Source organism: Plectropomus leopardus, chromosome 21 (assembly GCF_026936395.1).
Source record: "Plectropomus leopardus strain MGB_pleo_1.0 chromosome 21, ASM2693639v1, whole genome shotgun sequence".
Taxonomy (NCBI): Eukaryota; Metazoa; Chordata; class Actinopteri; order Perciformes; family Serranidae; genus Plectropomus; species Plectropomus leopardus.
This window is the reverse complement of record NC_142196.1, coordinates 27,947,967-27,975,192: the sequence shown is the minus strand read 5'-3', so window position 1 is coordinate 27,975,192 and position 27,226 is coordinate 27,947,967. Positions and strand designations below refer to the sequence as shown.

Genomic DNA, 27,226 nt, shown 5'->3' with positions numbered 1-27,226 from the left:
CTTCTTCTCTGCGTTTTTCTTTCTTTCTTTTTTTTGTCCTCCTCTCTCTCCTCGTGTCTTTGCAGCTTTTTTTTCCCTCCGTTTTCGCAGGTGGACTGTGAGCTGAACTTTGCAGCTTCCAAACTTCTGAGGAGAGACAAAGACAAAGACAAAGACAAAGACGATAAGACGGAGAGGACGGAGGAGAGGTGAAGCTTTTTTTCTTCCGGACTCTGTTTTCCGTTCAGACGCTTTTCACACCAACGCCGACTTTTTTCTCCCGGCTGCGTCCGAGCATCTGCATCCGGCAGCATCACCGCATCCGACCAATCAGGCGACTCCGCCGTCATGTCCGTCTTACCTCTGCTCAGCTGGACCGTCCTGCTGCTGGTCCAGAGCTGCGGCTCGTCCTCCGAGACGCCGTCCAAACCCCAGCCGCCGTCTCTGAGCGTCCACCCTCACCACCAGCCGCCGCCGGACGCCGCCTCCGGCTCCCACTGCCCCTCCTGCGCCCTGGCCAGGATGAGGCGAAACGATGGGGACGACGTGGCGGCGCACGACCAGGAGGAGGAGGCGGCGCAGCAGGACGTGGTGGAGGCGGTGAAGCGCCACATCCTCAACATGCTGCACCTCCAAGCCCGGCCGAACATCACGCGGCCCGTGCCTCGCGCCGCGCTCCTCAACGCCCTGCGCAAGCTCCACGTGGGGCGAGTGGCGGAGGACGGCAGCGTGCAGATCGAGGGGGAGGAGGAGGCGCGAGGGCGGGGAGGCCGGGGAGGAGGGGGAGGAGCGGCGGCGGCAGCGGCAGCTCGGGCTGGAGACGGCGGCGACGCGCAGGAGACGACGGAGATCATCACCTTCGCCGAGGCTGGTGAGTACATACGGCTCTCTGTGACACGCAGAGACAAAGTGTGTGTGTGTGTGTGTGTGTGTGCAGTGATGTGTGTGTGTGTGTGTGTGTGTGTGTGTGTGCGTGTGTGTGTCACTGTGTGTGCACTGATGTGTGTGTGTGTGTGTGAACAAATGGCAGCAGCTCGACAGTCAGTGTATAAATCTGCATCTTTATGCATTTGTGGTGTCAAGGAATGTGTTACCTATGTTTGTGTGTGTCACTGTGTGTGTGTGTGTGTGTGTGTGTGTGTGTGTGTGTGTGTGTGTGTGTGTGTGTCACTGTGTGTATGTAAGCAAATATTTGCATTTGTTACAGTTTTGTGTGTGTGTGTGTGTGTGTGTGTGTAAAAGGCAAAAAAAGCAGCTGTGTTGGAAATGACCGCTCTCTGTGTGTGTGTGTGTGTGTGTGTGTGTGTGTGTGTGTGTGTGTGTGTGTGTGTGTGTGTGTGTCCACCTGCTTAATTCCACCTGCGTACTCACTCAGCCGAACCCGTCAGATATGCACACACACACACACACACACACACACACACACACCTCTGTAATCGCCTCCTGCTGTTTTCAAAGAATACCTCATTATCTACTTAAAGTCAGAGGAGATTCGTGTGTCACTGTGTGTGTGTGTGTGTGTGTGTGTGTGTGTGTGTGTGTGTGTGTGTGTCACAGTGTGTGTGTGTGTGTGTGAAGCAGTAAAGCGTGTTGGATCTCTTTTCCGACAGACGGGAGCGACAGAGAGCGATTACGAGTCGGGCAGAGAGATGAAGGGAGGTGAAGACAGACAGAGAAATAAAAGCAGCCTCAGGCGAAAAACGATAAAATCAGCTGATGTCGATATTTTATCGATTAAAAAAAGTCCGATCTTTATTTCTTTCGAGTTGAGAGCCTGAAATTTGCTCCTGAAGTGACCTTTAATGGTGAATGTTGTTTTTGGGACTTCAGCACTTTAAGTCATTATTGGTAAAATTAACATTGATCCATTTTTATCGACTAATCATAATTTGAAAAATAATAAAAATAGTATAAAAATAGTTAATCGATCAAATTTTGCATATTTGATTAAATTCTTAACGACCGATTAATCGATCATTGATTACTTGTCATCATCTCTTGTTTAACCCTTTAAAACCCAAATTGTTTTTTTGTTTTTTAAAAGATTGTCACAATCATATATTTAAAATTATTTTTACAGAGTTGTTATTTTTAAACACTTTTCGTTTTATTTAGTCACTTTCACTCGTTCTTGTTTTTTGGGGTTTTTTTTTCAATGTTTGTTTTTTGTATTTTTTTTTACAGTTTCTTCTCAAGTTAGTCATTGCCTTTTTCACATTTTTAAAATAAATCAAATCAATTTGCTAAGGTTGCAAAAGCTTAAAACATTTATTTACTGTCAGAAGATGACAAACCTTTAACCCTTTGAAACTTGAGCAAAACATGAGAAGGCAATGCCCCACAAAATAGCAAGAAATTAGTTAAAAAAATACCTGAAAATTAGTGCAAAAAAAACAGTTAAACACCTTTTTTTAAAAGTGCAAAAACATAATATATGTATTTGTCTATTTGTATTTATTTGTGTTTTTTGGACAGTTTTCCCTATTTTTAAAAAAATGTATTTTCTAATAATCTTCCCCCCTCTTCAAAACCATTTTTAGGTCATTTTCTTTGTTGCCTTTTACAGATTTATTGCAATTTCTGGGACATTTATTACCAAGTTGGTCATTGCCTTTTCCCTCGTGTTTCTGAACGAGATCAAACCAATTTTTTTCAAAGGGTTAAGAAATCTGAGGTCAATTCTAAACATTTATGAAAATAATGTAAAAAAAAATAATAGACAATGGAATCTAATTTTGCTCAGCCTCATCAGACTCAGTCCCAAATTTACATTTTTACACACACACACACACACACACACACACAAATGACGCTGGCTCCAGTCTGATTTTAGACAGCATGCCGGCATCACGGAAACAAAAAGGGTTTAACACAACAGTGTTGGCCTCTAATGTGACATCTAACATGCGTGTTAGCAGCTTTTTATTAACAATAACAATGACGTCAGATGTCAATAGCAATCATTGATCGTCTGGAGCTCGCCGTTAAAAACACGATGAACTGAAAATGTTCGGTTTGGTTTGGAAAACGGTTAACAGTAATATAAAGTGTATGTGCTTTGAAAATTCTTTTCAAAAATCGGGAAAAAGGCAACGAGCAACTTAACAAGAAAATGATGAAAAATAAGCAAGAAAATAGTAAAAAGTTACAAGAAAATTTCCTGAAAACAAGCAACAAAAAAAAGAAAAGAAAGAAAATATAAAAAAGAAAAATAGCAAATTACCCACCAACAAAATTCCTGTAAAATAAAGGAAATACATTATTTTGTAACATAATTCTGATAAATATATACTGTCATCCTTTTTCCCTTATTTTAAAGATAGCTTTCAGGGTCGGCTTCTTGTCACCTTTTACTAATTTATTGCAGTTAACCCTTCATTTCTGATTTGTCTTTTCCTCCATGTTTTGGAAAGAATTCAAATCTTTCTCTCTCAGGTTTTAAAGCTGTGAATTCTTTTTAAGGTGTTTGAAAGCAGCACAAGAACACTGATGCCAGTCCAGGTGTCAAAGGGTTAACCCTTTAGGGCCTGCTTTAACATCACTCACAGTCATTACGCTAATATGAGTTTCTGCTTTCATTCAGTTTTTTTTCCATCGGTCCTAATCATAAATTTTAACCCTTTAAATGTCAGGTTTTTGTCATGATGCCACTGTGTTTTTAGATGAAAAATATATATATTTTCATATTTACAGGTCACCTAGTGGAAATAGCATGTATTTCCTCCATATGCCAAATATGGTCAAAATGACCTCATCAGGTGGAAAATAGTCAAAATGACAAATTCAGAGTCAAAAGCCCAGAATGACACCCAGAAATAATACAAGTCCTGTTTTTCTGCTCTGATGGCTGTGGGATCAAAAATGTCAGTTTGAATGGGTTTCAATGGAGCATTTTTGGACCTGAACAGTCTGAATGTAACTATTTAGTTTCCACAGTGTATTTTAGACTTATTGTAGGAGCTGAGCTGCAAATTCACTGATTACACTCAAATACACAATCTGGACTACATTTAGGACACATGCATCAACACACACACAGTTATCACAACAGGAAGAAGAAAAGAGACTAAAACACACAAGAACAATCCCTAAGGGGTTAAAAATAATTGCACATTTGATGCAGACGGAGCAGCTGTGAGCAGTTAAAATCTGTCGTCCTGCCTCCGAGTGTTTGTGACTTTCCGGGAGCTCACCTGTCAGTCAGGCGGTGTGGGCGGGTTTCTGCTGCAGTTTGAGTTTCTGTAGGCGAGAGTCTGGAACAGCAGATGGAAAAGATTTTTATGAAGTGGATGTGTGCAGACAGGCTTCCTCTGAGGCCAAACACGCAGCCAATCGCTGCGAGTAATTCTGCCGCTCGCTCCGCGTTTGCCTGTCAGCGCTGTTAACCCTTTAACACCTGAAGCCACGTCACTTTTCTTCATATAAACTTAAAGAAATAGATTTGATTTCTTTAAAAACAAAAAAAAAAACCCTGTTGCGACACATGGCAAGAAATATCCCGCAAACTGCAAAAACTCAGCAAAAGGTGACGGAGAAATGATCAGAAAATGAGCTGGAGGGATCATTTCGCATGATCAAAACACAGAGGAAAAATGTCCACAAATTAGATTTTTAATAAGTCTCTCTGTTATATGATTAAAATTATGTTACAGGAAATAGAAAATAAATATTTAAAAACAATTAAGGACAATCTCTACGGGCCGAAATTTTCCTCTGAGGTTTGGCTGAGTTTAGGAGGTTTGGGGGCCACTTTTGCAAAATGACAGGAGGTCAGGGGCCCCAGCAGATCAGGCATGTTGCAAGGATTTTAGGACATTTCGAGAAGTTTAGGACATTTTTCGGATGCTAGGACATTTTTGATTTTAGGACATGTCTAGAATTTTAGGACATATTGCCTGTGTCCCCCGTCGGCGGGTGTGGGGGCTCTGTTTTATGTCTCTGACACCTTATGGACCCTAAAAGACAAAAACAATTCACAGTGTCAATCACTTTATGTTTAGTGTCAATTAGAAAATGGTTGGGGGGCCACCAGGGGCCCTGTCAGGGGCCAGATTTGGCCCTCAGGCCGTATGTTGAGTATCACTGGTATATTTTTAGCTCCACGTGTCTCTTTTCAGACGTTTTTTCTTAGTTTACGGAACCTCTTTAAAGTGCTTAGAAACCAAAAGAGGATCTAAAAGAGGCTGAAAATCTGCGGTCCGTCCTCGGGACGATGAAAGCTGCGTGTTGTGTTTGTGCGCTGTCGGCCCGCTGTGAGAATACTTTGCACCCAGCCAGCCGTCCTGTGCTTTGTTGGGAATAACCGATGCGTTCAGGGACCTCGGTAATTATTTTGGGCGACAGAGATGGTGAGCGGGGGAGCGGAGGGACGACTGCATTCTTGGCGCGCAGCGAGCATCAACCTCCGTTTAGCTCCGACACAATATCCATCTGTCCGCCGCTCCGTCCGTCTCTCCGTCCGCCCGCTGGTTAAATTCCTCTCCTCCGTCCCTGTTTATCTTCCCCGTCTCTCCCCAACACACAGAGGACAATTAGGCTAATTGAACTTAATTGAACACATCATTAGCGACATTCCACAATCCGCTTTCATCCGGCTGCGCGGCGCTCGCTCTAACCTCAGCCTACCCTTCCCGCTCCGGCCCAGAATAAACCGCTCTTTGTCGGATCTATTCTGGTGGCCCGCTCCGTCTGGGGATTCAAACCGGCAACCCTGCGCCGGGCTTCGAGCCGGTTCGCTGGCTGCCGACGGCTGAGAGGACACCGCAGCGGACGGGTGGACAAAGACGTCTGTCTGATGGGAAAATAAACGTTAATTAGTTAATTATCTTTTTTTCTGTTTTCACGTTTTATTTTCACTCTTTTGATCTCGTCTTTTCTCTTCACTCACGTTCTCTCTCTGTCTCTGTCTCTGTGTCTCTGTCTCTGTCTCTGTGTCTCTGTCTCTGTTTCTCTGTCTCTGTCTCTGTGTCTCTGTCTCTGTTTCTCTGTCTCTCTGTCTCTGTCTCTGTCTCTCTGTCTCTGTCTCTGTGTCTCTGTGTCTCTGTCTCTGTTTCTCTGTCTCTCTGTCTCTGTCTCTCTCTGTCTCTGTCTCTGTCTCTGTGTCTCTGTCTCTGTCTCTGTGTCTCTGTCTCTGTTTCTCTGTCTCTCTGTCTCTGTCTCTGTCTCTGTCTCTCTCTGTCTCTGTCTCTGTCTCTGTCTCTGTGTCTCTGTCTCTGTCTCTGTCTCTGTGTCTCTGTCTCTGTTTCTCTGTCTCTCTGTCTCTGTCTCTGTCTCTCTCTGTCTCTGTCTCTGTCTCTCTCTGTCTCTGTCTCTGTCTCTGTCTCTGTCTGTCTCTGTCTCTGTCTCTGTGTCTCTGTCTCTGTTTCTCTGTCTCTCTGTCTCTGTCTCTGTCTCTGTCTCTGTCTCTCTCTGTCTCTGTCTCTGTCTCTCTCTGTCTCTGTCTCTGTCTCTGTCTCTCTCTGTCTCTGTCTCTGTGTCTCTGTCTCTCTGTCTCTCTCTGTCTCTGTCTGTCTCTGTCTCTGTCTCTGTCTCTGTCTCTGTGTCTCTGTCTCTCTCTCTCTCTCTGTCTCTCTCTCTATCTGTCTCCCTCTCCCTGTCCATCACTGTTGTTTTTTCGTGATGTGTCTCTGGCGTGTTTATGGCGTGTTTACGGTCGTGTCCGTGCAGCGGCGGCCGGTTTGAGTCGACGTCGTCCCACCGCATCGTTTGGCTCCCTTTGATGTGTGACCAGCCGCCAAAGATGCTCTATGTCTGAGAAGATGAATCACTCGATAGTAAACAACTACAGATTGTGTCCAGACCTGCTGCACACACACACACACACACACACACACACACACACACACACGCACACACGCACACACACAGACACACGCACACACAGTGACAGGGAGAGATGAGGACGAGATACGAACACACACTGCAGTTTAATTAAAACCCTCTTTACACACAAACACTCATCAGAGCACCAACCGTGGATTCATCCGCCGCTGAAAATAGTCCCTGACGGCTGTACAAACATACTGACATCTGCATCACTGACAGGAAATTAAATTTACAGCGAAATGATTCAAATGTTGTTACAGAACACAGATACTCAGCCTGCTCCGACTGGGGGCCCGGGGCCAGTCACGGCGGCCCCATACCAGTTTTTAGGATTTTCGGACATTCCTAGTTTTTTCAGACATTTCTATGATTTTAGGATGTTTCCAGGATTTTAGGATATTTCTCGGGTTTGAGGACATTTCTTAGATTTTAGAACATTTGGGGGATTTTAGGACATTTTAGGCCTTGTAGGCATTTCTAAGATTTTTGGACATTTCTCAGATTTTAATTTTTTTGTAGTATTTTAGGACATTTCTAGCATTGTCGGACATTTCTCTGATTTTTGGACATTTTTGGAATTTAAAGATATTTCAAGGATTTTAGGATGTTGTTAACATTTTAGAAAATTCCCAAAATTTTAGGACGTTTCAAGGATTTCAGGACATGTCTAGCATTGCAGGACGTTTCCTGGATTTTAGGACATCAGGGGCATGGCTTGGACCTCTGTGACGCTGTGGTCTTTCTGTATGATAATAATCCAGTCTGCACATGAGGTCTGCACTTATTAGTATTATTTAGCTCCCAAAAAATGCATTTCTCTCCAAGTAATCAGTTCAACTACTCAAAGTTTCACAACCTGACGACCCAAATTTGTTCTCTTTAATTTGCTTTAAGTGAATGATTTATGAAGAAAGATGCAGCTAACACTGATCACATTTCTTACTGTTATGAGTTGGACAAAAACTGCTCATTTTTCTCTTACAGTAAACGTTATATTTCATAATGAGTTTTATTTAGTCCAGATTTAAATGGCTGCTGTGTTGCTGTCCGTCTTCAGGGTTAAATTCGGGGTACCCAGTGAGACATAAATCAGTTGCAGTCAGAACAAAGTGAGTGATGTTGGTTGAAAAATGCTCAGAGTGAGACGTCGCTGTGTTTTCTGCTCTCTGCCAGCTGCCTGCTCTGTCGTCCCTCTGGGAGGACAGGGAGGCCGCGAGCGGCGGCCTCGCTAAATACAGAGAGGGAGGACGGGGGAGGACGGGGGAGGACGGGGGAGAGCGGATTAAAAATTGAAGTACATGGTCACAGCCTCGGTGACTGTCCCTGAACGACTCGCACACGAGACCGCCGGCCGCTTCACCTCCACTCGAACAGCAGCTTTTTATCCCAGCATGCAAATGGTTATACTGGGAAACTCCCAGTGTGTGTGTGTGTGTGTGTGTGTGTGTGTGCGTGCGTGCAGCTGGATGGAAAGGGTTGTTAAATGTTGTGAACGTGTGCTAACAGGAAGTCGTTGCTTTATCAGCGGTGATAAGGGTTTTCCTGCAGAGATAAAAAGAACTTCTTCTTTTCACTTCCTGTTATCATTTGGCCGCTGAGCGCTGAATCATCGTCTGGATGCACTTTTTAGTAAATTTATGCATCAGTTATGTATTTATTTATTTTAATTTAAGATTTATGAAAACGGAGTGTAACCTGCAGACGCAGAAAGATACATAGAGCGTAACATGCATTTTCGATTTCTAGGATTTTAAGACAATTCCGAGATTTAAGGACAGTTGTAGGATTTGAGGACATCAGTGTCTCAGCTGTGTCCTCTGAGGGGGTGTGGGGGATCCTCCTCTGGCTCTTTTTTTGATCAACAAGCTCTATTTTTATGCTTTTATGTCTCTGACACCTTATGGAGACTAAAAGGACAAAAACTATTCACAGAGTCCATCACTATATGTATATTGTACATTAGAAAATGGCTGGGGGCCACCAGGGGCCCTGTCAGGGGCCAGACTTGTCCCTCGGGCCGTAAGTTGAGTATCACTGCTGTAGGAGATTATGACGGACATTCTCACTATTTTTCTGATATTTTATGAATCAAAGAAATCATCAGTTTTTGCTCTTGAACAGTTGTTGGTGCAGTTTTTCTGTGTTGACTCTGTCTTCTGTCGGAGCTGCGTCTCAGTAAATCCCGCCGCGAGCCGAATCTTCAGTACGAACAAACTTCTGACTTTATCTCAGATGTTGCAGCAGCAGAAACTTTTTAACGATTATCTGCTTCTCACGATGTGTTCAGTGTGATTTTGTGAAATGTAGCTTTTGGCAGAAACTCGACTAAATGCAGCAGTGTGACGCAGAGATGTGTTGAGTCCCTGTTTGTGTCCCGTGTCGGTGGACGGTTGAGGTTCGTCTCTGCTCGTCGGACTCGTGGATCACGTGGATCTCGTGGATGTGGTTTCGTTTAGCGCGTCGCGAGTCGTCGGTGAAACCCGAGCGGGGTCTGTTTGGCATGTCTGTATTTGGAGACGGGAGGTTTGACTGTCAGCTCGGGCTGCTTATCTGCCGGCTCGTTATGTATAAAGTGGCCTGGGAACCCGCACAGACCGAGGGACGGACGTTCTGGCTCTTCAGCTCCAATTTAGCTCAAAACTTTGTAGTCCCGAGAGAGAAATCTGGTTCGAATACGAGGTCTGAAAATGGAAAACAAGCCACAAAATGACTTTGTTAAAATGATGCAAAGACAATAAAAGCTGATGGGAACACGAGGGATGGGAGCGGAGCGGAGCCGATTCCCACGGTCCGTCACGTTTGTATCGTCTTTGTGTTTGAAACTGAATAACAGCAGAAGCACGCGACACTGAGCGAGGAAACAACCTCCGCTTTCTCCTCACCGCGTTTAGTTTCACATCATCATTTTAAAGACTCTCAGCGGCACAAAAACGCCGTTACGACTCAAACCGATTCAAACCATCTGGAGCAAATTTCCCTAAATTGAGGAGCATTAGTGTTTTTTGTGTCGCGTGGCCTCTGACTGCGGCGTAGCGTGCAGTCCGAACACCTCTGGGCTGCACTTTACTTTCATGTGTATTAAACACAGATCTCAGCTGTGATTGGTTACTGTACCTGGCGGGAGTCCTCGCCTGGTCGCGATCCTGTCAGACTCCATGTGAGGGATTCGCTGCCCGTGAATGCGATTAAGGCGCCAGCTAACGAGGAATTTCATTAAGGCCGATTATTTTCTCCATGAATCAATTAATCGTTTAGTCAGAGTTAAAAAAAACATCTCAGTGTGTCTCGTTTTGTCCAGAAAACGACAGATGTTTATTTACTTTCATATATCACAATAAAAAGGAGCAAAATATCCCATTTTAACGTCTGGAATCACAAAGTTTGTGTCTGTTTTTGCTCTAAAAATATTCAAAGGGAATGCTGGAAACGATTACAGGGAGACAACCGAAGTGAAACGGAAAAATGTTACCAGTAAATATCACCATGAAACTGATCTCTTACATTCAGACATTTTTTCTAATTCCCTGAAATTTGATATTTAAATGTGCAAATGAGGCACTGTCTAATTAAATTAGCACTTCTGCAAACATTTCCCGAACAGAAATCTGAATATTTGATGAAACTAGGTTTAAACTTCTTGTTGAAACATATTAAAGTCAAACGTTTTACAGAAGGAATTTTGGATATCCATCAAAACCACAGTTAATAATAATAATAATAATAATAATAATAATAATAATAACAACAAATTAATTAATTAATTGATAAATTTTAAAAAAATTAATCAAAATTAGATAAAACAATATAAAAACTAATCACCATGAATCTTTCGCAGTTGATTATTTCCAATAATTATGTTTTGTACTAAAAATGTAGGTTTAAATATGCAAATGAGGCATTTTCTAATTAAATATGCAGTAATTTTTGTACATTTCCAGAAGAGAAATCTGAATATTTGATGAAGTCGGGTTCAGAGTAAAATTTGTTGTCATTTTTCAAGTCAAAAGTTTCAACAGAGAGAATTTTTGGATATTTCTTTTTATCACTTTCATTAATCAGAAAATACTGTCATGAAGAAACAACAATTTCATGTAGTTAATGAATGATACATGAACAAACGGCTCCGTAAAAACCTTCAGAATAAAACAGGAAAGTTAAAGCTGCTAAAGTGGAAAGTTTCCTCCATGAGATTTTTTTTGTTTTTGGGCCTTTAAAGGTTTGCGTGCTAAAATCCCATACATTTTTTACACATAAAATAAAACACGAAAAATAAATGAAATGAAAATTTCCAGGCGATTACTACGACATTTTCTTTGTAATACAAGTTTTCGAAAATGTATGTTAAAATATGCAAATGTACATGAATTTGCACACATTTATTTGAACAATCTTAATAGAAATAAACCTGAATGTGTCGTTTTTCTGTTTTTTACTCTAATCTGAGGGACATGTTATGGAAGCAAAAACGCTAAAAATCAGAAAACTGATCAGTTTATAAAAAATATTTTCACCTGGGCTGTCCCACCTTAATTTGTCAAAAAATAAAAATACATTTAAAAGATCGCTAATGACACAAATACTTTTAACCAGCTGTGTTTGATAACAGTGTGAGCGAAACTCTGCTGGATGACGCAGATTTATGCACCACGTGTCATCCGATGGAGATCGTTTCTGTTTGTGTTATTGGTCCGAAACTGTCCCTTTTCTCTGTTTTCTCTGCTCATGCAGCGCCAACGCTCCAGCAGTCAAATATGTCTTTAATTGCAGCTCTGTAAAGTTTGGTCCAAAAATGGTGGAAAATGTTTTGAATCAACAGCCCAAAAACTCAAAGAGATTTGTTCTGATTCAAAGGAAAAGCAGAGCGCGACGTCCTCGTCTTGTCTCGCTCCAGATCATTTGTCTCGTCTCCGCTTTGATCCGCCCAAAAAACCAAAACGCTGAAAACGGCCGAGGCGTCCTCAGAACTACAGACGGCAGGATTTATTTTGAAAGTGTGTGTTCTCTTCTCCTGCCGATGACGATGAGCGAGTTTGGCATTCGGGACATTCCTCCCGTCAAACGGCGAGGCTGCTTTAATGCCTCCTCGCCACTTTTGTTTACCGGCCGTTTGACAGCGTTACACAGATTTAGTTTCACATCCCGCGCTGCTCACCGTGTGTGTGTGTGTGTGTGTGTGTGTGTGTGTGTGTGTGTGTGTGTGTGTGTGTGTGTGTGTGTTTACTAACACAGCCCCGCTGACTCACATGTGGTGCCAATAAGGCCGAGCAGGGCGTCGACTCTCGGGATCTGGAGCAGATTTCTGTCCCACGCAGGCGCGGCTGAAGCCTGACAGTCCTCGCGGAGGGCCTTCGCACGCCCACGTAGAGTTCCACCTTAACTCCGTAAACGCTGTCGTCATCGTCTGAGCGCGTCCATGATTTCATTATTTTAAAGGAGCAGAGTGACTTTTGGGGATTTAGAGGAGTCGTGTGAGCCAGTTTGTTCAGATACACTCAGCCTGCTTTGTTTTGGGGCCACTTTTACCTGATGACGGGGCCCGGGGGCCACAGCAGCACCCCCAAACTTGTCTCTAGGATTTTAGGACATTTGAAGAAATGCTGAAGTTTCTAGCATTTTCGGATATTCCTCTGATTTCAAGACGTTTGTAGGAGTTTAGCATGTTTCTTGAATTGTTGGATTTTGGGACTTTTTGAGGTTTTTAGGATGTTTCAAAGATTTAAGAAGATTTCAAAAACTTTCAAAAACTTTACAGTTTCTCGAATTTTATGATGTTTCAAGGAGTTTAAGATATTTTTCAAATTTTAAATTATTTCTAGAATTTTAGGACATTTTTAGGATTTGAGGTCATTTCTTGGATTTTAGGATGTTTTTGGAATTTTAGGACTTTCTCAGGTTTTTCCGACATTTCTAAGATTTTAGGGTGTTATTGGATTTTAGGATTGTATTGTGTTTTGAAGACGTCTCTAGGCCTTTAGGACATTTGTTGGATTTTATGACATTTTTCACATTTAGGATGTTTCTAGGACAGTTTTTGGATTTTAAGACTTTTCCAGGATTTCAGCACACTTTGTGGATTTAGGGACGTTTCTTTGCTTTTTAGAACATTTTAAGAATTTTAGGACATTTTTTTAGGATTTTAGGACATTTCTAGTGTTTTAGGACGTGAGTGTCTCAGCTGTGTCCTCTGTCGGGGCTGTGGGGGATCCTCCTCTGGCTCTATTTTGATGCTGTTTTATGTCTCTGACACCTTATGGAGACTAAAAGGACAAAAACTATTCACAGAGACAATCACTTTATTCTTAGTGTCAGTTAGAAAATGTTTGGGGCCACCAGGGCCCCTGACAGGGCCCCTGACAGGGCTATAAGTTGAGTATCAGTGGTCACTGTCTTTTTAAAGGTAAATCTGTGAGCGTATTTAAACTCCAGCAGGTCTGAAATACTGTGAGGACTCAAACCTTCGACGTCTTCAATACGATCTGTGTGTGTGTGTGTGTGTGTGTGTGTGTGTGTGTGTGTGTGTGTGTGTGTGTGTAGGGGGGTAGGGATGTGTGACCCAGCCTGCTGATCCCTCCCAATGTAAACCAAAAAGACAGAGGAGCGGGTGGACTGTTAGGTGCGCTGTAAAAAATCCAGAGTTTCATGTTTTAAAACTCAACTCAAAACTCGACGAGGACACAGAGACTTTGTTGGGGACTATTTTCAGCGGCGGATGAACGCACATTTTTTTTTGTAGTGTCAGAAGGATGGTGTGTGTGTGTGTGTGTGTGTGTGTGTGTGCGTGTGCGTGCGTGTATGTGTTTTGTGCAGTGTAAAAAAGGAGAGATCCTTTAATGTAAACAGACGGAGTGAGAGACACACACAGACGCACGCACACACACACACACACACACACACACACACACACACACACACACAGTGTGTGTGTTTGATGCCCCTTGTTTTTTGTGTTTTTTTTAATTGCGATTATTTTTTCCTTTAACTTTTGGCTTTTTTTTATTTTTGGGGGATAATTTTTTCTTTAACAATTTCTGGCAAGTAATTTATTTTTTGGTGATTTTTTTAAGAATATTTTTTGTGCAGTTTTTACATTATTTGCATTTTTTGTAATAAAACATGCTTCCAAACTTTTTTTTTAAATTGGTCACATTTTCTCATAAATCTTCTAACAACTTTTTTTTGCATTTTAAAATTTTGTGTGCTTATTAAATTGAACAACTGTTTAAACCCCCAGATTTCAGCAATTTATCGCAGCCAGAAACTGTATAACAGAAGTTATCTGTTACAGATTTCTGATGGTCCTTGAACACAACGTGCAACAAACGCTTCATGCATTTTGCCCGAGTCGCTCTGGGAGGCCGCCCCACTCCTCTGATAAATAAGGAACAGTCCCTAAAGCCTGTTTATATTTCATCCACACATATTTTAACATTCGGGCCGAAGCTTCGCACGCTCGGGACTGATGATGTCACTGATGGACGCCGCGGCTGCACAGCGTGAAAAACAACATGATTCATTGTTGATGGTTTTTGGTCTTCTGCAGAGAATATAAACATGATGGGATTTAGTAAAATAAATAAGAGAAATAAAATCTCGTAACTAAACTCTGACACTCTGTGTGTGTGTGTGTGTGTGTGTGTGTGTGTGTGTGTGTGTGTGTGTGTGTGAGAGAGAGAGAGGGATTATGGGGGATTTAAGTCCTTTTAGCAGCTCAGAGTTTGTTGAGCTCTTGTTTGGCTTCGTTAGCTGATAAACAGACGAAAGGTTCGATTAATCAAATCAGACTCATATTACGCCCCAGGGGCTGATGGGAGAATTAGGAAAGATTTGGAGGCTGCCGACGATGATGATGATAGTGAGGAAGATGAAGATGATAATGATAGTGATGAAAACAATGATAGTGATGAAGATGATGATAGTGATGAAGATGATGATGATAGTGATGAAGATGATGATGATAGTGATGATGATGATGATGACAGTGATGATGATAGTGATGAAGATGATGATGACAGTGATAACGATGATGATGATAGTGATGATGATGATGACAGTGATGATGATGATGATGATAGTGATGATGATAGTGATGAAGATGATGATGACAGTGATAACGATGATGATGATAGTGATGATGATGATAGTGATGATGATAGTGATGAAGATGATGATGACAGTGATAACGATGATGATGATAGTGATGATGATGATGATGATAGTGATGATGATAGTGATGAAGATGATGATGACAGTGATAACGATGATGATGATAGTGATGATGATGATGATGATAGTGATGATGATGATGATGATAGTGATGATGATGGGGATGATAGTGATAAAGATGATGATGATGGGGATGATAGTGATAAAGATGATGATGATGATGATAGTGATAGTGATGATGAAGATGATGGTGATGAAGATGATGGTGATGAAGATGACGATGATGATGTTAGTGATAGGATAGTGATGATGATGATAGTGATGAAGATGATGGTGATGAAGTGTAATGTTGAGAGCAGGTGAAGAAGATCGACTTGCTGACAGATTTCTCTGGTCCACACTCTGATTTCAGTGATCTTTACTGTGATTTCTCTGGTCCACACTCTGATTTCAGTGATCTTAACTGTGATTTCTCTGGTCCACACTCTGATTTCAGTGATCTTAACTGTGATTTCTCTGGTCCACACTCTGATTTCAGTGATCTTTACTGTGATTTCTCTGGTCCACACTCTGATTTCAGTGATCTTTACTGTGATTTCTCTGGTCCACACTCTGATTTCAGTGATCTTAACTGTGATTTCTCTGGTCCACACTCTGATTTTGAAGATCTGAAGTGTTTTCGATGGTCTGAGCTGTCTTTGTGTTGATCTTCACTGTCTTCGATGTTTGTGGTTCAAACTGAGCTGAGTTTGTCGTAACTAAAATTGAGTTTCGATGGGCCAAAGTGCACGTTTTATGAGCGAGACTTTGAGCATTTTTAAAGCTTAAGAAACGGTTTGAAATTCCTCGACATTTGTCTGAATGTCTCAGATCAGACTTCCCTTCAGTGAATCTGCTCCTGTCTACTGATTTATTTATTTTTTGGAGAGAGGATGACTGATCTGTAGTTTTTGTCTCGGTGTCCTCCGTCCAAACACGGAGACGGCGAGACAAGCTGTCGGACGGCGCGGACGAGGGCCAGAATTCAGGTTTTATGAGTTGTTGAGAGGCGGGTTTGCAGAGATCAGTCTGGAGTAAATGGAGGGGGATTAGAGAGAGAGACGAGCTGTGAGGAGACGACTCGCAGAGGACGGACAGACTCCACAAACACAATGTCTCCGAGTGTAAATGAGCTGCTGGACGGACTGTGTCCTACCTGCTCCGCGCTCTTTACATGCTGTGACACATGCTGTCGAAACTGCAGAACTGTTTTAGAACGAGGCATCTCTCCTACGAACTCTGAAAAAAATGTAAAAATAATATATTTAAAAAATGAATTATTAGAAAATTATTTACAAAATTAATTTAAAAAATAATTTTTAAAATACATATATATTTTTTCGTTCATCTGCAGAAACTCATACTCACTTTATTTGAATCTGAGGGAAATCAGTTTTTATTTGTTCCTGACAAAATAAAAATGCAAACAGGATACGGTTTTGCAAACGGAGACAAAAGTATGATAGTTGTGACTTGTGGTCAAAAGTTTGTGGACACTGATGTCCACAAACTTCTGTTGTTTGTATTTACAGCTGAAAATTCAGTTGATTCATTTTTAAAAACAATAAGTGTTTAACTCAATTTTTAGAGCAAAGACGCCCAAACTTCACTGATTTCTCCGATGCTTTTTTCTTTTTCTTCATGAGTTTGTCTTTTTACACCAAACAAGTGAAATTTAGGCTCAAGGACTCAACCTGATTTTTTCACTTACAGCAGCTACATACATGTTTCTAGGATTTTGGGAAATTTCCAGAATTTCAGGACTTTAAGCTTAAGAGCTTAAGCATGTCTCTAGGATTTCAGGAGGTTTTTAAGATTTTCGCAGCTTTCTTGGATTTGGGTTGTATCTGGGATTTTAGGACATTTCTCAGATTTTAAGATGTTTTCCAGATTTTAGCAGGTTTCTAGGAATCCGGGTTGTTGTATCTAGGATTTCTAGGCATTTCAGACATTTTTAGGATTTCAGCACATTTCAAGGATCTCGGGGGGTGTTGGGCTCTTTTTTGATGCTGTTTATCAGGGGTCACATTTGGCCCCGCTTTTTTGAGAAAATAGTTATAAAATATAGAAAAAAGGATTTTTTTTTTGTTTTTTGGTATAGTTTGTTTTTTAACTCAATTTTGATAGCATAAACTTGATTTTTGTTGGCACAAAATTGGTTTTTGATGGTATAATCTTTACTTCTGATGGTAAAGATTTGTTCTTTATTGGCAAAAAACTAGACTTGATTTCGATGGCACGGATCAGTTCATGATAATATTAACTTGACTTTTGATGGCATAACTACATTTTGTTGGCAAAAACATGTTTTTTATGGTAAAAACCTGATTTTGATAGCATTAACTTAGTTATTGATGGTATCAGCTGTTATTGATGGTATAGATTGGTTTTTGATAACTTGATTTTTGATGGCATGGACCTTATTTTGGATGATATAAATTGGTGGTCAATAGTATAGATTTTTTTAATGTTATAAACTTGATATTTGATGGCGTATTGGTTTTTGATGGTATAATAATGTTAATCTTCGTAATGTTTTAGTAATAAGATCAAAGTTTGGACTCTTTCTTTAACAGAACAGATAACGTCGGGCTCTTGTTCGTTGTGACACTTTTCTCTGTTTTCACCATTTTGACAAATCAGGAAGTGATAGGTTGTTTTTTTCCTGATATTATTGTTAATAATAGTACTTTTTCTACAGTGAAGTATGAGAATACTTCCTCTCAGTGTTCAGACCTGCTGCCATATTTCGCTGAAGTTTAAGAATAGAGATAATGAATAAAACCTGTTAGTTTCTCTCTTCCTGTAGAGCGTGGCGGGCGGCGGCAGTCTGTCCCAGCGTGCACTGAACCAGTCAGGAACATTTTTACATCGCATCCCGATTTCACCAGACGTCTCTTCGATATTAGCGGCATCATCGGCGTCACACCAACAGACTGTGAAAGTTAGTTTTAGAAGCTGCCGCAGTTTAAAACAAAGACTCCTCTTCTTCTTCCAGCAGCTCGATTCAACATCACAAACTCTATTCTGAGAAACGATGAATGAACCGCGAGCTTTTTTTTCTCCATCGCTCTCAAGTGCTGGTGATGTAAGTGAGATAATCGCCTCCGAATTGTCGGTTAAACGGCGTTAATGGACTCGCTAAAGTGCCGGCCGCCTCCGCACACACAGACGAGCCGCCCGTTCACACCGTTTAACAGAGCATCACTGCTGCTGACATTCATAAACTCCCAAATCGTGACTTTGATTTTCTGTATGGACGCCCACGAGCGAGAGACATTACAGAGAGAGACAGAGACAGAGAGACAGAGAGACAGAGACAGAGACAGAGAGACAGAGACAGAGACAGAGAGACAGAGACAGAGACAGAGAGACAGAGACAGAGACAGAGAGACAGAGAGGAAAAGGTGATGCAAAGATCTTATGTAACTGCTGGATGGTAATTGGGTCCTCAAACCAGTGATTAGCTTGCTGCCTGGCCTGGAGGTTTCTAGGAAATGTAAAATACAGGCCCGGACGTGTGTGTGTGCGTGTGCGTGTGCGTGTGCGTGTGTGTGTGTGTGTGTGTGTGTGTGTGTGTGACAGTTTGCTCTGAAAGACAGAAAAAATATTTAATCAAAACACAAGAAAAGTCCAAGTTGTTTGAGGATTTAAAAATGAGTCTTGTAAAATTGTCTCGCTGCTTTCAGACTAAATCTGATTCTTTCAGCGAATATTTTATTCTGTGACAAATGATTGTTGGTCGCAAATTCCAGATTTGGTGAAAAAGACTCCAGAAAAACAACCATCAGATCAGGGACACTCGACCTGCTCTGTTTGGGGCCCCTTTAGTAGACTAACAGGAGGCCAGGGGCCAATAAAGCGGCCCCATTCCTGTCTCCAGTTTGTAGGTTTTTTTTGGACATTTCTAGGAATTTAGGATGTTTGTAGGATGTTAGGACATTTCTCAGATTTTAGGACATAAGTGTCTTAGCGAGGACCTGAGTGGGGGTGGGGGGGGGACCCTTCACTGGCACTTTTTTTGATCAACAAGCTCTGTGTCGATGCTGTTTTTTGCGCTCTGGTACCCAGAAACATCCTTAATTCCTAGAAACATGTATGGGGCCGCTGTTATTGGCTCCTGGCCTCCTGTCAGTTTGCAGAAGGGGCCCCCAAACAGAGCAGGTCGAGTATTGCCGTCTCAGTGACAGTCACTGGTCAGCGGTCATAGGCTCTCTGGAGCGTCCTCGGTTCTTGAGGTGATGATTGTGCATTTTCGGAGTGGATCCCGCCTCAGATCCCGCCTCAGATCCCGCCTCAGATCCCATGATTCCTGCTGTTTCCTCTTAACGAACCGTCCTGACTCACATAAACCGCGACTCTCATAGGACGAATAGAAGGAAAAAAACTGCACGCTTTTACCCTCCAGAACAAAACTTCCTTCTGTAAACAGTCACAGTTTGTGTCCTGCAGCTCTGAAGCGTCCCCGTCCCCCCCCCCGCTGAAGGATTTCGCTCTGCGGACGCTTCGCTCGCCGTTTTCAGTGGAGCTGCTGTGAGTTTTGGGCTGCAGTAACGACAGCAAGAGCTCCTGGTGGGAACCATTAACTGCTTTAAACGCCGCCTGACTCCAAAACCTCCGACCACTGCTGCTGAGTCAGCAGGAAGTGTCCAATCAGCAGCCAAGTGTGTGTGTGTGTGTGTGTGTGTGTGTGTGTGTGTGTGTGTGTGTGTGTGTATGAGGTCATGTTAGAGATGGTAACATAATGATAAGTGTGTGTAGATGACTGTAGCTCAGATGTGGCCACAATGATCGTGTGTGTGCGTGTGCATGTACATGTACGTGTGTGTGCGTGTGTGTGTGTGCATGTACATGTACGTACGTACGTGTGTGTGTGTGTGTGTGTGTGTGTGTGTGTGTGGCATTCAGGGTCTGTCCGTCCTGCAGCAGATGAAGACATCATGTGTCTCCCAGCGCAGTTTGATTGTGTGCATGTGGTCAGTTTAGGGGACAGTTATCTGTTGCCATGGTTACCTGATGTTTACAATAACTTTCCACCGATTCAGAGCAAAAATCAAACTTCTGACCTGAACGTTTTCGCTTTAGGAGTCTCCGAACTTTTTCAGATAATGTGAGAATACCAGGAGAGCAGCTGCTTCTCGCATCATGTGGGGCATTAAAGTATGAAAATATTTCTGGATCCGCCTCAGCTTTCTTGTGCTTTCCAGTATTGAATCTCTGAAACCGGAGAAAACTGGTTTGATTTCTTTTGAAAACATGAGAAAAAGGATGAACAAATTGGCAAGAAATGTGCAAAAAAAACCCAAAAAACAACCAACAAACATAAAAGGTGACAAGAAAATGAGTTTTTAATTGACTGTGGGGAGATTATCAGATCACTTTAAAAAACAGAAGAAAAGTTTCCAGAAAATTATATTTATAATTCATTTTGTAGTTTCTTTTTTGTTTGTTCTTTTTTTTTCCAGGTAAATTTTATCGTCACTTTTTAGAAATTTCTTGCTACGTTTTGGGTGAATTCTTGTTCCTCTGTTGACATCATGACCTCGTCCTGACCCTCTGTCCCTCTGTCTCTCTGTCTCTGTCCCTCTGTCCCTCTGTCTCTCTGTCTCTCTGTCTTTGTTTGTCTCAGGTGAGTCTCAGGGCACGGTGAACTTCGTCCTCTCCAAAGAAGGAGGCGACCTCTCTCTGGTGGAGCAGGCCAACGTCTGGCTCTTCCTCCGTTTGGCGAAGACCAACCGCAGCCGAGCCAAAGTCACCATCCGCCTCTTCCAGCAGCGCCGGCTCCCAAACGGACGCCCGTCCTTGCCGCAGGACGACATCCTGCTGGCGGAGAAAACCGTGGATACTCGTCGCAGCGGCTGGCACACCTTCCCGGTGTCAGCGGCGGTTCAAGCGCTCCTGGAGAGCGCCGAGAGCACAACGCTGAGCCTCAGAGTCTCCTGCCCGCTCTGCGCCGATGCCGGAGCGACGCTCGTCCTGGTCTCCGGCGGCTCAGAGGCGTCGCAGCGCGCCAACCAGCGGGAACAGTCCCACCGGCCCTTCCTCATGGCTGTGGTCCGGCAGGAGGATGGCGGCGACTCGCGGCGGCGCAGGAAGCGAGGGCTGGAGTGTGACGGGAAGGTGCGCGTCTGCTGCAAACGGCAGTTCTACGTCAACTTCAAAGACATCGGCTGGAACGACTGGATAATCGCGCCGCCCGGTTATCATGCCAACTACTGCGAGGGCGAGTGCCCCTCCCACGTGGCGAGCATCACCGGGTCCACGTTGTCCTTCCACTCCACCGTCATCAGCCACTACCGCATGCGGGGCTACAGCCCCTTCCAGAACCTGCGGTCGTGCTGCGTGCCCACTCGGCTACGCGCCATGTCCATGCTCTACTACAACGAGGAGCAGAAGATCATCAAGAAGGACATCCAGAACATGATCGTGGAGGAGTGCGGCTGCTCGTAAAACCGAGCCGAGCCGCTCCGCCACGAACTGGACTGGAGAGGACGGGACAGAGAGAGAGAGAAACAGGGATGAGATGGAGGGAGGAGAGGACGAAGACCCGCTGACTTTATCTTCATTGTCACTTTTACGTGCGGCGTCTCGCTCCGCGCCTCCTCTCTCCATCCCTCCGTCACTCCGGGTCGCTCTCTGGGACTCTCCTCCGTCCTTGTCCAGCAGAACTCTGGAAGAGTCTAGACGGCACTTTCAAAAATAAAACCAGAAAAAAAAGAAAGAAAAAAAAAAGAATATCTAATATATTTTTGTTACAAAAGGAGGGAGCGAGGCTTATTTATGTGGCTGAGACGTTCAAGCACCAATCGACCCGTCAGACCTCGGAGAGACGAGGTGCCTGAAAAAACTACTAACAACGAAATCTCAAAACTATGCAACTTGTTTCACGTATTACAATCTTATTTGACTTTGTCTCCTTTTTGTTTCCCAACTGTTTACTTTTTTTCAAAATGTACGAGGAGGAAAGAAGAAGACTCTTTTTGTATTATTTTTTGGAAGTATACATTTGTGGTGTGTGCGTGTGCGTGTGTGTGCGTGTGTGCGTGTGTGTGTGTGTGTGTGTGTGTGTGTGTGTGTGTGTTGAGAGATACTTGAAAGAAACAAGTTGGCCCGGCTGCTGGAACCAAACACTTCTTATGTTACCATGTTGATGTTATAATTATTATTGTCAGTAAGTATATTAATAATAATAATTTTATTATTGTTGTTTTAAGGATATTTTTGTTTGGCTGCATTTGTGTTATTATGTCGATTTTGTTTTTTTCTTTTAAAGAAACGTTGCAAACGTTTTTATTTTTTGCACTATAGCGACACATGCTCATATTAGACTGAAGAGACCTTCAGAGAGACGACAGACCGGAACTTCCTGTCGAGGTTTCACGCCTGAGAGCTCACGTGTTTGATCCTCGTGCTGAGGCGGGCGTTAGTTATGAGTCCTCATTAGTAGCTCAGGGGTCACGGTCTCAAAAAACACAAAAAATGTGGCTCGGAGTTCAGGTTTATCGCTCAGTGCAAAGAAAATTTGGGTGAAATCAGGTGGTTTAATTGGCTGGGCCACTTTGGACGAAGTTTTACGGCTGTAGCCAAGATATTTGAAATACTGAGGTCAGGTCGACACTAAAAGCTCTGAAATTCTTAAGCTACAATTTCTGGATTTGTCACAAAATTTCTCAATTGTTCAGTATTCAATTGAAATGTATATTTTCTGTTGTTCAGTTGTAAACGTCTCACAGCCTTCCACAAACTGCTGGAAATAAAAATCTGATTGGCGTAAATATCGCATCCCTTTTTATTTATTATCATTATTGGCATCAAAATATTCAAATGCAAGTATATCAAGTCTAAAATTACTACAATAGTTTTTTAAGTTTGTAACTGTGACATGTTAACTCACCATGTTGCAAATTTATCCCAAAAAACAAAAATTTGATCTCAGCAGATGCTACAGCCTTGCTTTTTTTAAAAAATGACATTTAATTAACGTGAAAGATTTACACCTGAGAAGTGGAAAATTTTTGAATGTTTCTGAAAAAAACTGAAAACATTTTAAATGAAAACATTTGAAAACTTTTCCCCACAGAAGTGAAAAATTTTCAAATGTTTCAAATTCTACATTTTTTGATGCTTTTTTTCCTGAATGTTATCAAAAAATTAAAACATTTGAAAAATGTCAACCAAAAAAAGTTAGAACAGATATCAAGTGATAAATGTTAAAAAACAACAACAAAAAAAACCTCCATCAAATAAGTGGATTTATTTCGATGTTTTTGAAAATTTGGAAAATTTGAAAAATATTCAAAAAATTTCACCAAAGAAGTGGAAATTTGTTGAATGTTTTTGAAAAAAGTATTTTCTAATGACATTTGAGAAATATTTTTTGAATGTTTAAATTTCTGCCTTTTTTGTGTTTTTTTTTTCTTTTTTCCAAATGTTTTCAAAGATTTCAAAATAACAGATAATGAATGCTGAACATTACGTAAAAAAAGTACTCCATCAAAGAAGTGGAAATATTTTGAAAGTTTTTGAAAAAGTTTGAAATACTAAAAACATTTCACCAAAAAGTGGAAATTTATCGACTGTTTTTGAAAAAAAAAAAAACATTGACATTTTCATTAAAGAAGAGGACATTATATTAGTGTTTTAAAATTTCCACTGCTCTGATAGAATATTTTATAATGTTTTAAAATGTATATCAACAGAAAAGTTTCCACAAAAGACATGGAAATCTTGAAATGTTTGAAAAATTTGAAAAGATTAGAAAAATTTCCACCAAAGAAGTGGAAATTTGAAAACATGAACACATCCAAAACATTTGGCAATTTGGACCAACGAGGAGAAAATTTTAGAACATTCGAACAATTTGAAAACAGAAAATTTTTAACCAAAGAGTTGAAAATTTCCACCAAAGACATGGAAATCTAAAAGATTAGAAAAATTTGCACCAACAAGGAGGAAATTTTTAAGCATTCAAAAAATTTGAAAACATTCGAAAAATTCTCACCAACGCGGAGAAAATTTGAAAGCATCTGAAAGATTTAAAAACATTGGAAAATTTTCAACCAATGAAGAGGAAATTTGAAAACATTAAAAAAATATGAAAACATTGGAAAACATTAGAAAAATTTGCACCGACAAGGAGAAAATTTGAAAACATTCAAAAAATTTGAAAACATTGGAAAATTTTCAACCAAAGACGTGGAAATTTGAAAACATTTGAAAACTCAGAAAAAATTTGAGAAATTTGAAACATTCGGAAAATTTCCATCAAATAAGTGTAAACAGATATTGAGCGCTAAACACCATTTAGATTAAAAGAAATAATAATAATAATAATAATAATAAAAAATACAGATTCCATTCATCTGTAGCGAGCAAAATGTTGCCACAATTATTAATGCGCGACCCCGAGCGCTAACGAAGCGAACTCAGGGACTTCCTGTCTGTCCATTCAGATGCTACGAGGACTGTTGTTGAAGAGGAGAAGAAAAAGCACTTAGAGAAAGTTAAATGTAGATTTGGCTGATGACTGAAAATCTAAATGGACTTTTCTCAGATTTCAAACTAAGAGACGAAAATAAAGCGGGATGTTTCAGCGTCGATAAGCGGCGGTATTAGCTATGGCTATGGCTTTTCAGTTAGCGTTGATATTCAGTGACAGCTAGCCGAGCGCTAACTCGTCTGACCTTTGAAAAAATAAAAAAAACACAGATTTAAAGCACAAGAAAAAAACACCTTAAAACCATATTTATATCTCTGTCCGGTGGATGTTTACAGCTCGTTAACAGCTAACTGAAGGTGATTATTAGTCGAGAAAATGTTAGTTTACATTTTAATGCACTACGAACAAAATCACATTTTCCCTAAAACATCCTTCGCTTCTTAAGAATCTTAATTTCGGGTCAGTGTCGTGTAATTATTTCATTTACAGAGGCTCTAATAATTCATTGTTTTAATGTATTTTGTGGAAGTTTTTCATCTTTTGTGAATGTGACACTTTACTAAAAATGTTTCCCTGAATAGTGTGGCATGAAAAGCATTTTTTTTCTTTTATTTTGAAATAATTGGCGCCATAGCTAAATTATAAATGTCTGAATCGATGTTATAAAGACTTAACTTTTTATTACAAAAACCTAAAAACCCTCTGAGGTCCCTCTCACCCATTAACCCTTTGAAACCTGGACTGACGTCACTTTTCTTGTGCTGCCGACTCTCACGAGTATTTAATTCTTCAAACCGCAAGCAAATTGCTTTGATTTCCTTCAAAAACAGGGAAAAAGCAACGAAAAATACGTGAGAAATGTGCCGAAATTTACTTTGGAGAATTTTCCTGTATGTATAATTCTTCATATATATATATAAATATATCAAAAAGCAATTTGGTTGCCACCTTTAACCCTTTGAAACCTGAGCAAACTGGCTTGATTTCACTCAAAAACATGGAAGTAAATTCAAGTTAAGAGTTAAAAGGAAATTACCTGAAATGTAGCATCAAAAAAAGAAAAAATGTATAAATATGTAGATAAACATACATATAATACGTATACAAACTTACAATAATAATAATAATAATTAATAGTTTTCGGACATTTTTCCAATATTTAAAAGAAAAAAAATTAACTTCTCTTTTTAACTTCTCTTTCTTGCAAACTGTGGAACGTCCTGTAAAGGTGCTCATTGCTTTTTGAAAAGAAAGCGAATCAGTTTGCTCGAGTTTTTAAAGGTTTAAAGTGCTTATGAAAGACGTTTGAACGCAGCACAAGAAAACTGATGTTCTTTCCAGGCTTCAAAGGGTTAACTGAGTCAATCTGAGGTCGATCCGTTTCTGGAAATTTGATGCACTTTGAATGAGCCTGCAGGAATAAATCCCCCAAAAACCAGCAGATTTATCGGAGAAACTCATCATGATTTCACGAGTGTTTATGTTTGTAATGGTGAGCAGTTTTTAGCGGAGGCGAGGGATTTTTTTTCCCAGAGTTCTCAGTAAAAAGCGAGGGTTTTACGTCAGTGCGTTGACTGTGAGGAGAGCAGGCGGGAGCTTTCTGCTGCGGCGAAAACATCCAGCGTCCAGTTTTTAGTTTGCTTCAGAAAACCAAAGAGTTCGTGCACTTGTTTGTGTAAGAGCGAAAAACTGTCGATGTTACGTTCAACGATGCTGAAAAAGAAAAAAAAAAAAAGTTATTTTACAAACTGATTTCTGTCCGAACAAAGTTCAGTATGTTTAAACATCGCCTGACGTCTTATTTATGCTTCACAGATTTTGTTTCTTAATTGATTTCTTCTTTTTATGTCAAAGTGATATGTCAAAAACTCCATTTCCCACAATGCTTTACTCTTTGATTTTATCTCGTCCTAAACTGAAAGAGACAATCCACGGTCGCCTTGTTCTGTTTTTGGGAGAAAACTCAGATTTCTGTGTCGTGCGTGTTTTTATCAGTGTTGTCGACTTGTTCACCAAAAGTTTATGGAGAGGATTGGTCCCTTTTTGATGACGTCACCGTGCTCCGTTTTTATTTCTTTGTTTCTCTTTTTGTTGTTCGTGTTGAAGAGGAGAGCGGACGCTCTTCCTCTGGACTTTTTTGGGACAAACTCACCGTCCATCCTGTGTGTACACGGACATACGAATATGTACATGCAAAATGTCAGTGCCGAAAAAAAACCTGAAAAAAAAATGTATTGTTCAGATTTTGTTCTTTTTATCGAGAAAAAATACCGACACTGAACGAAGTGGACAAAGAATAAAAAGTCTATTTTTTATTCTGTATATATGGAAACAAGATTCCCGTCTGTTGCATTGCTTTGTTGTACAAATCCAATGTGCTTGTGGCATTTTTCTAATCTAATTTATTTTACGATATGGTTCTGTTTTTGTTTTCTGCTTCACCATTAAAGTTTAAAGGATGTACACAGACGACGCGTCTCTGGTCGCTTATTTTTCGGGATCTGTGGCCGCAGAGCTCAGCCTCGTCTGAACGTCGTGAAGCTCCTCGCGGCCGTTTGGTTGTGCGTCATGTCGACGTTCACAGCGGTGTGAACGTCGCCTCGTTAAATTCGCATATTAAAAAATGTGATTGCAAAAACCGACTTTTCCAGCTGTGCTGACGAGGACGCGGCGGGCGGAGCGCCTCCAGTCAGCGAGGAGGAGACGCAGCAGGAGCTCGTTTCCTTTGGCCGAAGCAAACGAGCCAACGCCGTGAAAGCTGTGATGCACGAGGCGAGAGGT

General features: G+C 41.3%; 1 protein-coding gene across 3 annotated transcripts in view; it reads left to right on the top strand.

The window, feature by feature from the left end:
• The window catches only part of inhbaa (inhibin subunit beta Aa), a 70,574-nt gene extending 43,660 nt beyond the window's left edge, over positions 1 to 26,914 (top strand). For 2 of the 3 annotated variants that reach the window (XM_088071725.1, XM_088071727.1), the window contains 2 exons: positions 66 to 850; positions 20,636 to 26,914. In XM_088071725.1, coding sequence (XP_087927851.1) covers positions 328 to 850; positions 20,636 to 21,456 — 1,344 coding nt within the window. In that variant the 5' untranslated portion in view covers positions 66 to 327 and the 3' untranslated portion in view covers positions 21,457 to 26,914. The remainder of the gene's footprint in view (positions 1 to 65; positions 851 to 20,635) is intronic. The other variant, XM_088071726.1, reaches the window with a different exon arrangement.
• Positions 26,915 to 27,226: the final 312 nt, after the last annotated feature.